Source organism: Phaethon lepturus, unplaced genomic scaffold (genome assembly GCF_000687285.1).
Source record: "Phaethon lepturus isolate BGI_N335 unplaced genomic scaffold, ASM68728v1 scaffold4912, whole genome shotgun sequence".
Taxonomy (NCBI): Eukaryota; Metazoa; Chordata; class Aves; order Phaethontiformes; family Phaethontidae; genus Phaethon; species Phaethon lepturus.
The window spans coordinates 2,970-16,772 of record NW_010523945.1 but is presented as its reverse complement, the minus strand read 5'-3'; the positions used below and the strand labels follow the sequence as shown (position 1 = coordinate 16,772).

General features: G+C 37.9%; 1 protein-coding gene across 1 annotated transcript; it reads right to left on the bottom strand.

Annotated features, from left to right (window-relative positions):
- Positions 1–256: 256 nt before the first annotated feature.
- LBR (lamin B receptor) lies at positions 257–12,631 on the bottom strand. Its single transcript, XM_010282267.1, has 13 exons — positions 12,467–12,631; positions 10,990–11,178; positions 9,631–9,714; positions 8,816–8,990; positions 8,038–8,234; positions 7,213–7,267; positions 5,153–5,347; positions 2,742–2,845; positions 2,196–2,321; positions 1,932–2,100; positions 1,258–1,338; positions 1,023–1,145; positions 257–417 (listed from the first exon to the last, which is right to left on the bottom strand). The coding sequence occupies exons 1-13, from the start codon at positions 12,629–12,631 to the stop codon at positions 257–259; spliced, it is 1,824 nt and encodes a 607-aa protein (XP_010280569.1).
- Between the last annotated feature and the right edge of the window lie 1,172 nt (positions 12,632–13,803).

Here is a 13,803-nt window from a genome sequence, read left to right as displayed (position 1 = left end):
TGAAAAATTAGGGCTCCAAGACTTTTCAAAATTCACAATTTTTTAAAAATTGAAGTCACAGACAGTCAGTTCACATAACTCATATATTTAAGATTACTTGTAAATACCTGTTGTTGCACTCTACTGTTTGGTCACTTTTTTTTTTTTAAAAAAAGCCTAAATAACAAATAGACCAAGTGCAAAGGTAAGAGGTATATTTTTATTTGCAAAGAAACTAACTTTAGAAGTAATTTGCAAATCAGGCATCTGGAGTGCTCTAGTAGATGTAAGGAAATATGCGGTATGGTACACGCTGACAATACCTTTCCCATGCCAAGCCATATTTTTGCTTACAATGGTGTTCATCACGAGCTTCTCGATGAACAAGCAAGCAGATGAAATATATCACATAGAAATATGGTAAAATGTGATTAAAACCTGTAGAATAGAGTGAGAAAGTCACTTTAGATACAGAAAAAAAAAAATCCAGAAATGTTAACTATTAACAACATGTACTAAGCTGGTTGACATACACTTCCTATGGACTGAAACATTTTATACTCGTATTGTAAAGCATAAAATATTTAACAGGATAGTGCAAAAATTGTGTGACAAGTTTGCATGTAGATGGGAAAAGATCCACAAAACCCCAAAAAATAATCCTTAAAATTCAGAGTCTCAAAATCCACCAACGTTATCCTCAATGCATGCAAAGCAGGTACACATTTTCAGTTCTTTAGCTACCAAAATCAGAGAAATAGTTAAACCTCTGCAACACTGAGCTGCCCCACACAAGCCTCACAGGGTTTTCTCTATTTTGGCTGTAGGCTGTAACTCTAGCTTTGCTCAGAGCATCCTACTTAACTGATTCCCTCCCATTCCCACGCAGTTACAGCAACACTTCCACTTCCGCCATTAATGATGCTGACAGGGGATTCGAGTCCCCTGTCTTCATGGGGACTTCACCGGGCATTTCAAACGCAGTCAGATGCCAAAACACACAAGCATTTTTGATAAAATCCACTTTAGTTTCAGGAACTTACCGCAGGGTAGGGACCATGCTAGAGCCATGATGATGTCACCAAGATAATTAGGGTGACGAACAAAACCCCACCAACCTGTCACAAGAAGTCCTTTTCCAGTTGCAGTGGGTATGAATTTCAAGTCTGTAAGTAGAGTATTGTAGTCAATACAACAATTGAACTGTGTATTTAACAAAGAGACACTGTATAGCAATTGAACAAACAACAACACACAAACAAATAAGAATGCACTTACAGGCCAATTTGGGATCTGCTGGATTCCTTCGGAAACTATTTTTCTGAGAATTTGCACTACGGAATATGTAATATCCAATACCTGAAAATAAGTATTATTTATTTTGCATTTTCAGTATTTTTCAGTCTTCTTTCCTTCAACAAAAGCACTCTCATGCTCTCTGTCACTCTTACTACATCGAAGTCTTTTCCTCAGAGACAGTAACTGATATTCTCCATTTCTCAGAGCTCTAACAAGACAGAAACGCTATCGGAAACCTGTGTTCCATATGCTCTTACACATTACTAACTTTCGGATTTTGGAGAAGCCTTATTTTCACATTTACATCTGAAACAGTTTATTAATGTAACATTGAGTTTGAAATTAATGTAAGGTGATATACTGTAGTTTGTAAGATTATAGCTCTGTTAGCAGCCTAGTATTTTGCTACAGTGCCTACTCCATAAGATAACCAACTATTTACAAGTTCACAATATTAAAAGAAACAAACAATGTATTTGTATTCTGTTCTTTGTATTAAAACAGTAGCCAGACACATACATGCTCCCACCAGCTGTAGTAAAACCGAAAATATGATTACCGCATCTTAGCTAAAGCTTCACCTCACAACTCAAAGAAACAAAATCAGTACTACATTGTTACTACCAGTTACAGTAACATTTACTATAACTTACAGTTCAGAATAGTAATTGCAGCAGCAACAGGCCAAGAAATTGCAGTAGGATGACCAACTAAATAGAAGGCCTGCAGACTGTAGACAAACGGAACCCACACCAAGTCTCCAAATGCTAGCATGAATCCAAATCCATCATGGGTAATATCCATTGTAGTCAAAATGGCTTCCTAGAAACAAGGAGGAAAGAATTTAGAATCTACAAAGCCACATTCATCTAACATTGTAATTAAAAATGTAACAGTTTAATACGACTGCCATTTACCTCATTCCAAAGAGCGTCCACCACATAAAGAAGTTGAAAGCTGTTCACAAGTATCATCGACAGAGATGGCATACTTTGATTGTGTATCTTCATCTCAGCCAAAAGCATTGCCAAGTTTATAACAACCTAGTTTAGAAAAGATTTTATTACAAATTTTCCTTGTAAAAGAAAGCAGTCTCTTCTATTAACACTACAAGACATTTTAATACAGATGTTTTTGACCAATGTTTAAGTTTAAAAAAAGAATAATCTGTTCCACAAGCAACAGTTTGCAACTAACTATATTTCTGAAACTGTAGCGCTTCAACATGGGAATACTTTAAGAAGGGTTTTCATTTGCCACAAAGCAAAGAAGCTAGAAAGTAGAAGTTTTCCTAAAGTGAATAAAAATGGTCATTAAAAATCTGCCAACATGAAACTGTTTGTCAGTACTTTTTTGCTGTTTATAAATACACACTGTACCCTTAATACCAATTTTTAAATATATAAATAAAATACATTTGTCTAATATTTAAGCAAATAAAATAACTAAGATTACTGACTCACCCAGCCAATTAATCCTGGACGCAACTCACAGAAGTATTTGAGGTCAAAACTGCCAATACGAGGGTTTAATTCATGTCCAGTAAAAAAATCATAAACAAACGACCCTACAGATAAGACACAGTCTTTGTTAGCAACGTTCTTCCTTTTATCTGCCACTACACTCCTCCCTATAAAGCAGTTTCTACTTTCTACAAAAGTTCTCTCATTATAAACAACAAAAAAAAGCCTTTTGTTTGAGAAGAAAAATGTGAGAATATATGCAAAATACAAAGCAAAACCCACATGGTTTATATTTTAAGAGGCCCAAATGTTTTATTTATTAGGAGAACTAAACGCTTTAGAAGTTACTTGTATTGGGTTTGCATGGCAAGGTTTTGGTAGTGGCGTGGGCTGCAAGGTTGGCTTCTGTGAGAAGCTGCTAGAAGCCTCCCCTATATCCAACAACGCCAGTGCCAGCCGGCTCCAAGACAGACCCACCGCTGGCCAAGGCCAAGGCTGAGCCCATCAGCAACAGTGGTAGCGCCTCTGGGATAACAGAGTTAAGGGGGGAAAAAACCATACACAGCATTTGCAGCTGGAGAGAAGAGTGAGAATGAGAGAAACAGCTCTGCTGACACCCAGGCCAGGGCAGCAGGAGGTGCTCCAGGTGCCGGAGCAGAGATTCCCCTGCAGCACCTGGTGAAGCCCATGGTGGGGCCGGCTGTGCCCCTGCAGCCCATGAGCTCCATGGTGGAGCAGATCTCCACCTGCAGCCCATGGAGGACCCCACGCCAGAACAGGTGAATGCCCAAAGGAGGCTGGGACCCCGTGGGAAGCCCACACTGGAGCAGGCTCCTGGCAGGACCCAGGGACCCATGGAGAGAGGAGCCCACGCTGGAGCAGATTTGCTGGCAGGACCTGTGAGCCCATGAGGGACCCACGCTGGAGCAGTCTGTTCCTGAAGGATAGCACCCCGTGGGAGGGCCCCAGGCTGGAACAGTTCATGAAGAACTGCATGCAGCCTGTGGGAAGGACTCACGTTGGAGAAGTTTGTGGACAACCTGTCTCCCGGGGGAGGGACCCCACACTGGCGCAGGCGAAGAGCGTGAGGAGTCCTCCTCCTGAGGAGGAAGGAGCTGCAGAGATAATGTGTGATGAACTGACTGCAACCCCCATTCCCTGTCCCCCTGCACCACTCAGAGGGGAGAAGGTAGAGAAAATTGGGAGTGAAGTTGAGGCCGAGAAGACGGGAAGGGTGTGGGGAAAGTGTTTTAAGATTTGGTTTTAGTTCTCATTATCCTACCTTGATGTGATTGGTAATAAATTAAATTAATCTCTCCCCAAATCGAGCCTGTTCTGCCAATGACGGTGATTGCTGACTGATCTCTCCTCATCCTTAACTCAACCCACAAGCTTCCCATTATATTTTCTCTCCCCTCTCCAGCCGAGGGGGGGGGGAGTGATAGAGTGGCTTTGGTGGGCACCTAGCATCCAGCCAGGGTCAACCCACCACATTATTGCAGGCTTATTTCTCCTTGACACTTGTTCCTTCTTTATTTTCAGCCTTATCCTAGTTTCCATCAACATGATCTTATGTTATTAATTAATTCTGCTTTCCTTCCTACTTTTCTTCCTACTTCATTACTCTTCTCTAGGAGCAAGAATTTCTTTAGCTATGACGATTACCTGTCCATCAAAAGATATGGACAAGAAGCAAAATACAATACCTTGACTTCAAGATATCCTGCATTGAGTTAGCAAATAACAAGCACTTTGCAGAATAGTTACAGAACACTACTATGCCAGAGACGAGATCATTTTTAAAAGCAGTAAGTTCAATATTTAATGCTAATCGACTTCTCAATCTCTCCTTTGTTCTACAAAAACAAAGGCAGATAATCGATGCTTTCTAGGTAGGCAGCCTCATGATTGAATCAAAATTTCTTTTGAAAACTCAGTTTAGCTAACTAGATTTAAAAGTGTGCCACAAAACAGAAGTTTAGAAATACACTCTAATTTCAGTTTCTGTACCTGACTTTCCACTGCCAAAATGTCTAGATTTTTCACTTTTTCTTTCCACCCCCAGCTGTTTTGGAAAAGGCTCAGCAGCAGGGGCAAGCGAACTAGACAAACCTCTTAGACAAATGCTGAAAATGGAAAGAAAGGAACTTGCCTCTCATAGGTAGGGGACTAGATCAGCCAAGCTATTTTTGCATAAGCTGTTCAAGATAATCCAATTAAAATTTTAAGCATTTTACAGTATCCGAGTGTGAACAAAAAATTGCCATTTAACCTGCAACATGAATTTTATATTGGTAGAACATAAAAGGCACAGCATTATAATAATCAGCCCTAAATCTAGCTTTTAATTAATAAAAATGAAACTGTAGCAAACAATTGGAAATAAACTATCCAAAATATTTATAACTCACCAGAATTTCCACCTGGTGCTAGTTCTTCCTCAGGTGCTTTCAGGGACCGAATGTACAGATAAATGCTCAACACCATAGAAAAAGCTGCAGCTGCCACTGCAAACTGCATGAAGTGATCATACAGATAATGAAGTTCAAATTGAAAGTACAGTAAAGTTCCAATAGCTGCAGCAGTCAAAACAAAAGCATAAAACCCTAAAGAATGTAGAAGAAAAAGATATTAGCCAAAATAAAAAAACATTCTAGTAAAACATACCCAGTCCAGCCTCGCTGCGCTTTTACTTCTTCCAAGATTTGTCGATATTCCAATAATGTCTTACACATCCCATGAGATTCAAACTTCTAGGGCACAGCAATATATCTAAGATATTCTATCTACGCCCTGAAATTTCCTGTGCTCCTCGTCAAAAGGACAAGAGGCAGGAACACCCTGGGCACTTCTAAATTTTTTACAACATAGGATCCAGTTTTAGATTCTAGTGGAAAAATGGACACTGACCGGATAATGACAGCAGGTCACAAAATCTTATCTGTTGGACAGCTCAGAGAACCACATTTTCTTCTTCAAGTATTTATTTTCATACAAACTTTGGTACAGACACCAGTAATTAAAGTATTGAAACAACTGTCAAGTCAAAACTTGAACACAAAACTTTTGTACTCTGAGAGTATAAAATCACATACAGTGGAATGATACACAAATATAAGCAGGCAGCTCTATACAGCTCTCACTTAAGTACCTTCTATGAACCTTTTCACAGGGTCACAAAGGTTGAGGTTAGAAGGGACCTCCGGACCTCATCTAGTCCAACCCCCTGCTCCAGCAGGGCCACCTCGAGCTGGCTGCCCAAGACCATGGACACACAGCTTTTGAGTATCTCCAAGGATGGAGACTCCACAACTTCTCTGGGCAACCTGTGCCAGTGCTCAGTCACCCTCACAGCAACAACAACAAAAAGAAGTGTTTCCTGACATTCAGACAGAACCTCCTGTATTTCAGGTTGTGCCTATTGCCTCTTGTCCTGTCACTGGTCATCTTCCTTTCCTCAAGAAGGCTTTCGAAGTTGCTTTGAGAATTAGCCTTTGAAGCACCAAGAAGATGGCTTCTCTTCCCCACCCCCCCTTCTTTTTAAACCATCCAAATCATATAGCTTACTTCTTCCCTTTATCAGAGTGCAGAAAAAAATTGCAGGACCATGCCTCTAGTAAAGACAGAAGTCCAAAAGCAAAAAAAGTTATACAGCAGCCTCAGTATGACTCACTTCCGCATGATGTCATTCACTCTGCTTCTATGATTTACAGGCCTATTCTGACTTTAAAATGGTGCATCCTACCAGACTATGACAAAACCCCACCCAACTTTTTAATGTAACATTGGGATTCCACTACCACCAGACAGTGTCCTTGAACTGATTAATTAATCAAACAGGTAGTCTGGAATACCTGCAAGGCATCAAAGTACACTCTTCTATTTAAGCCTGAAAAAGCTGAACTGCTGAAACATGTTAAACCATACTCTAAACCTAGATGAAAAATTTGCCTTATTCATAGGAATTGAAACCAGACCTCAATAAGGACTCAGAACTGTTCTTTACCAGGCAAGAATAAGAACACCTTAAATCAATTACAACACACTTCTTAGTCTGTAAATCAGAGACATCCAAGATGATCTAGACACATGGGATAAGATCTCTTCCAATCGCTTCTGAACATCTCCTCTGGAGCAATGGTGCTTGTTACATGAGCATTACTAACACTTCCAATAAGCAACTGCCCATCTAGCACTTATGCAAGGAATATGACAGAAGTCACCAGGCACAAATGGATGCAGACCAGGTGCCCTGTATAGTGTAATGTCTTGCTCTTGGGGCAGTTAGTTCCTGACCATCACTAACCTGCTGCTTCCAAGAAAAGGCTCATCCTATTTTATGAAAGCTTTGCAACTGATACCTGGTTTGACCACAGAGTGTACCTTTCATCATTTGTATCTTTATGGTACTGAGCACTGCAAATCAGACTGTGGTATCAAATTTCAGAATCAGCAACTGCAACATGCTTACCATTTATCCGGTAGTGCAGTTTCTTTCCATTTGAAAGAGGCAGACCTTCTACAACCTAGGAAGAGTAAAATACTAGTGTTTCAACAAAGTACTTTCTGGGGGCACTGGCAGGGGAGGGAAATCAAGCACGGCTCTGCCACAAAGACATTCAGTCAAGGTAACCAGCTGGACACATTCAAATCTGAAGATTGTGCATTGTTCTCAAAAGCATACTTTGGATATCAAAACGGTAACAGTTTCAAATAAAAATGTTTTAAAAAAACCTCTAACCAGCCTCAAGAAAACAGAACAGCTCCAATCATCGTAAACATGTATACCAATAGAATAACATGATTGAATGATCTATTTAATAGTGTTCTTTCAGATCTGCCAGTATCACAGAGTCACAAGTCACAAAAAGAGGGAAACAGAGCATTTGCCTGATATACATATGGCTAGAATGGTTTATAGCTTCCTGTAAGTGAAGATTATATTCCAAACACTGGATATCAATAAGAAACTGGGTATCAAACAGTTGGTCGATTTAAAAAGTCAGATACCCGAAATTCTTCTAGAATTCTATCAAGCAAACTTTATCCATGCTTCACTTTGAACTCCTATATAATGCCTTCTGCCTTTTCTACTCTAAGACTGTGAAATGCACAACCGTTAAAATAGCACAGTTTGTTAAGGATTTAAGCTTACAGAAATCTGCAGTATTCCAGATTAATATGGAAAATGGATTAATTTGCTTTCAAATCCACTGCATTAAGAACATACTCTACCTTCCAGCCTAATGCACAAATTAATTATCCATAGAAACCCAACTCCTACTGACCAGCTTACCTTTCCAATTGGCAGTAAGTAAAACAGAGCTTGAAGGAAAAACCACAGAAGAAAAACACCAAACACCCTAGCCTCCCAAAGACTTTCAAGTGCTGGGAGAGGAGGAGGGAAGTTCATAAGACTGGGATCATCTTGTTTGCACATCAACAGCAAGTAGAACACAGTAGCAGGCAGGAAAAATACCAGTGTGAAGGTCCCTGTAAACAGACTTCATGTCATATTAAAAGATAGACACAGAAAATAAAAAAAAAGTTTCAATCCCACTAATAAAGCTCAATATTAACTTCAGTAACAAAGAAGAGGTTGTCGTTATCTATTCCTGAAACAAGTGGCAATCCTCCAGTCACGTAATGGGATATAGAGACATTCTTCTCATTCCCATATGTGGTCATATAACCAAATCAAAGGATTGCACCCACTGCATCCTTTTAAAACTGTTCAAAAGACTGTATAAAGAATACTTCATTGCCGAGCTCGAAGCACCTAGGTTTTGAAAATGTAAAAACTTTACTTCTTAAATTTAATCTGGAAATATTTAAATCTCACCGTGCAAGGGAAGGCCTAAGAGCTTCACTATATTTCACAAGAGAATCAAGTGTAATAACGGTTCTCTGACCACCACCAATACCAGTACAGGCTACATGAAGCCCCGTCACATGACTGGATTCTGCAACCAGGGTCCAAAAATTGGAAAAACAGTTCTTGACATGAAGTATGGTCAATAAGTAAAAAACATAAAGTACTAATTTTCAATTATTATGACAATTTGCACACATACCAATTCTTCCACCAAACTCCAGCTCCTTTGTTTTTGAGGCTTTCTCAACTGTTTTTATTGTCTCAAAAATCTTTTTCTCCGAATATATCTCTTCTTTTTTCTTTTCTTCTTTTCTTGGACGCAAGCTGTACTGTTCAAGCACACGCTCTATTTCCAGGTCTGGTTTCAACTTTTGCTGTTAATGAATAAAAGGAATTTAATAAAAAAATCTAAGTGATTTTACCTTATTTTACTCCAGTATTTTATATTTAGGAGGACACTTCACTATAAAACACCAATATACAATGTGTTCTACTTCCATAGAGTACTTAAGTTTATGCATTTATATGAAGAGCATGCTAAAACCAGTTTCATTCATTCATCACTTAGGCCATGATTGCGTATCAGCAGTGGTGCCAGTACAGGTCATACATTCCCATCCTCCTCCCCTCCTTTCTGCCATAACTCTGTGCATTAGCTAACAATCAGGACTAAAAAACTGATTTGGATATTAAAAAAAAAAAAAACAGAACAAAATCACTTTCTATGGCCAAACATAAAAAAGCATGGGAATGAACACAAGTAACCAGCGAGGGTTTGATGGGAAAAACAAATAAGAAAAAATCAGTGTTACACAGCTCTAGTACTCTTCCCTTTTGACAACTTCAGCTCCCTCTCCCCAGAACTTAGTTAGCTGAACAGTAAACTTACTGGAACTCTACGTTTTATATTGCATTCTATTTCTCCTTGATTATTGTATTACCCTTTTCTAGGGATTTTTGGGAAAGGTAAGTTAGAATGCGACATAAAACTACGAGTAAATACAATGTTCACACCTCCAAGATTATGCAGGATGTGTCATTTCTTTCTGTACTGTCAGGTTCACCATTGTATGTTCTGGTGTTATTCTCACTCAGTTTCTGGTTAAAAGAAAAAAAAAAAAACATAGGTTTAGCTTTCTGAAAATAACAGCTGCATTAAGTGTAAGTATATAATGAGTAATTAAGAATACTATCTAGCAGGTTTTTTTTAACTGCAACTGCTCCAGTCTTCTCCACAGGAAACCAAGTGGGTTCAATATCCAAAGGATGGACAGTTTCAGCTCACAAACAAGGGACAAATACTAATTTTTTAATTTTCTTAAATGAGTTATCTTTTTCCTTAACAGTGAAATTAAGAGAGAATACAGCTTCCAAGTTATTTTTAACTCCTCACAGCAATTTCAGTGGTAAATAATGCTTTTAGTAGTAGCAATTCACTAAACTAAATCCATCTATTTAGTGTAGATTGGTCTGGTTCAGTTCAGTCGAAATCTAACTAAAATCTATCTATTTTAATAGATCAGTAGAAGGTATTTCCAATTCAAGGGACTGTGTCTCAGACAAGTATCACTTGAAGCTATCTCAAGAGCACAAGAGGCAGAAGAAATGCTGTCTCCCAAAAGAGAAACATCACTTGAACCATTCTTCACTTACGCAACATGACACCAGAACCATTTTTGTAACTCAATATAACCTTCAGAAAAAGGCCAAGAATGGTAAGTTTCAGCTGAAAACCAGATATTTGATAAACTTGCAAATCCTTACAGGATAGTTTTTATAATGAAAATGGTTCTGTAATTACAGATATATATACACACACATATATATTCCACATGAATTCTGCAGAAATTCTCCCACAGAAGCTTCACATATTTTCCACTACTATTAATGAACTGTATATGAAAACAGAGCTAATTTTATTTCAAATTCTAATACCTACCTGCTACATATTGATAAATACATCTTAAAAGTAGGCTAACTTCCTTTGCCCTATTTCACAAGTGGGAACATATGGCTAACAATTACTTCAATATTAAAGATGCTGTGTGTGTTTGAATTCTGAGAACTTCACAGTCCCACCAGATTCAAATGGAAGTTAACAACGTACTTTTACTTTTCAAGAACTTCCTCACAACTCTGCAAGGTAGGAAGCCTATTTTTCAAAGAAAAAAGGCAGTTCTGAGATACACTTTTGCAGCTAATTACATTGTTCAGGGAACGTGAACCACAGCTGGCTTTTACAACAATAAACCTAGTATGTATAAAACAAATCTTTCACAAATTGCAAAAATTTGGCTCAAAAAAATAAAACAAACAAAAATATTAAAAAAAAATCCAAACCCATACACAAAGAACAACCAAACAAAAATATACCAGTAGAGCTAAGCTGGTTTCCTGAATGGTTTTCTTTTTGTCATCTTTACGTTCTCTGCTTTGGGAAGAAGAACGACGCCTGCCTTTTGCTGGCCGACCAGGAGATCTAGATCGAGATCTGCTAGTACTCCTTCTGGAGGGCGAACTTGAAGAGGACTGGCTCTTCCTGTGCTTGAATGATGATTGTGACTAAAAGAAGAAAGCAAAATGTTATTTTAGACAGTCCAAAGAGTAATTGTAGAAACTTGCTTTTTTTGTGATGAGGACTCTGGCATGCAGTTCTATAGAGCTGTCTCTTATTTCCTTTACTGACGCTGTACAAAGGCCGTTAACAAAGAGCAACTACAGCATACTCATTTTGCTGGTAATACCCAAATAATCCTGTCCCAATTCCTGTCAAAGCTACAGAAATCAGGATATGGACGCAAGCGATCAGTGTGAGCACCAAGCTCTTAAGCATACTACCCTCTTCAGCCTTTGCATAAGTAAATGAAATTGTAGCCATCTCTTAAGCCTCAAGAGACGGCTATCATTTCAATTACTTAGCTTGAATACATGTGGCTTTACATATACTTTAATACAAGACGCAATGATTTGTTTAATGCAACACAGCTCAAATCAACATTAAAAAACCCCAAGTCAGCTAAATCATTGAACTAGATGTGATAACCGATTTCATAAATAGTTTTCCCCAAAAGTATTCGGTTTTGCTTCTTTGTGAAGTCTACAATGCTAATTTTCCCACATAAAATTTCCACAACACAACTTTTATAAGGCACAAATGCTTTATGACCAAGAAAGGTATTTTCTCAGCTTGAGTTTGCTAACCTGCAAGCACAAAGTAAACAAGTTAGAAAGTCTTGAAGCACTGAAAACAGTTGTCTACCTCAAGCCGGAAACATTTTGTCTCAGTAGAAAAGGCCAAAATGCATTATCACATTTTAAACTGAAATTAAACTTGTATGCAGAGTTTTAAAGGCCTCTATTAGTAACAAAAAAATGAAATAATAAAAATATTTAAAGAGGAAGGGATGTGCTCATATATGTATCGTATACACAGATGTGTTAAGTATGTGCTTAAAGTGTTTATATTTACAGTGATCCTTATTTACATGCTTGCATTTGTTTTCAAATTTTCTTATTTAGAAGTGGAAAAAAGTCAAATTGGTATCAACCCTCTGATTACTAGCTTTATAAGCTACCCATGATCAATCATGCTGTAGAGTTCCAGAATGATCAGACTTTGTTTTTCCCCAAATGTATCACTGCTTTTTCAACATAAAGAAACCAATTATGCTTCTTTAAAGATAGGGTCAGCATTCAAGTAGAACTTCTACTTGAGATGTCACATATTTATTTAGCTTTTAGTTAATGAAAACTTGCAAAGTGACTATCCAATTTTAAGTTCTATTTTTACCTACATCATAGAATCAATAGTCCATTAGAAATACTGATAATTATGTAAACATATACTCACCCTTATATCACTTTCTTTCAACGCAAGTTCAGTCCCATCTTTGTACTTAACAGTATAGAGATGAGAAACATCATCATAACTAGCCACTTGTACTTCATAATACAGGACACTTCCTGGCCAGCGGCCCATCACCACCTCGCCATCAGCAAACCTGCGGTTTGGCATTTTCCAAGAGGAATCCCTAGAAAAGAAATAAATCAATACATATGACAGCTAAAAATTAGGCTTAATTTTTCCCTACTCTCTTTCCATATCATTTAGGCTGGAACAGGGAAACTTTAAAGTAAACAACCCTTCACCTTAAGTAGGCAAAAAGCTGCCCAAGGAAAAAAAAAAAGCAATTATCTATTTTCCAAATTAATATTAGACAAAAGGAATAGCCTTAAAATAGAGCAAAGATTGAAGTTCAATGTTTTGGAAAAACATTCAAAGGTATTAATAGTACATCTAGACCAGTATTCAAGTACAATATACAATCTCCATCATCAGAGACCATCAAAACCAGGCAAAGCATATATTTGACCAAAATTACATAACGCAGTTGATCTTATCTAAAGGGAAAAAAGTAAATTAGATGGTATCTAAATGTCCTCTAACCCTCTTTTCCTGTGGTTCTACAAAAATTACAGAAGTTATGATTTCTAAGCGTTAAACAAAACATCCCCAATCTGTTAAATACACATAGCCACATTACATACTTTTTTCAATTTATTATGCCACTCTAAAGTTTGGAAACACCAGAATTTAGGCTTCGGAGTTGAATATCTTTTCCACCTACTTAGCACAAGGCATGCAATGCCTTTTGCAGGGGCCTGTAGGAAAACAAAGTACAGCATCAAAGCAATCACGTAATTTCATGAAAAAATAAATTTTATTCCGCTGTCTGCACCATTAGGTTTTTATTTGATATTAGCAAAACATGGTTTAAGTGACTACCATGCTTGGTCCACCATACCAGGGTGCTGGGAAAACCACAACTGCAACTTAAAGTAAGTTTTATTTTTAAAATGTAACGACTTGTATAACTCTTTGAAAAGCACCTTGTATTATGTCATTGCCTTCTGAAAATAGGTATCCATAGCAGAAGATACTTTTAACCTGTGTTAAAAGTTCTGTGACTCAGATCTCAACATACAAAGTGACAATATCTTGAAAGTCTCAGATAAAATACATACTAACTTATGTACTATCATCATTTGTGTGATGAACACAGGGACTTGGCTGGTGCAGGGGGCCAGAGATGGAACAAACCAACCAGCAAATCGTTTTGCTTCAAAGCATTTTCACTTGTTTGCTACAAGTAAGATGCGAAGCCACACAAAATGACGTGAAAACAA

Excerpts from the sequence above, each read along its gene's own strand:
- LBR (XM_010282267.1), bottom strand. The coding sequence starts at position 12,631 with ATGCCAAACCGCAGGTTTGCTGATGGCGAGGTGGTGATGGGCCGCTGG. Across the intron at positions 9,715-10,989 it reads AAACCAGCTTAGCTCTACTG|AAACTGAGTGAGAATAACAC; the intron begins GTATATTTTTGT and ends TCTTTTAACCAG. Across the intron at positions 1,339-1,931 it reads TGCAATTACTATTCTGAACT|GTATTGGATATTACATATTC; the intron begins GTAAGTTATAGT and ends ACTTATTTTCAG.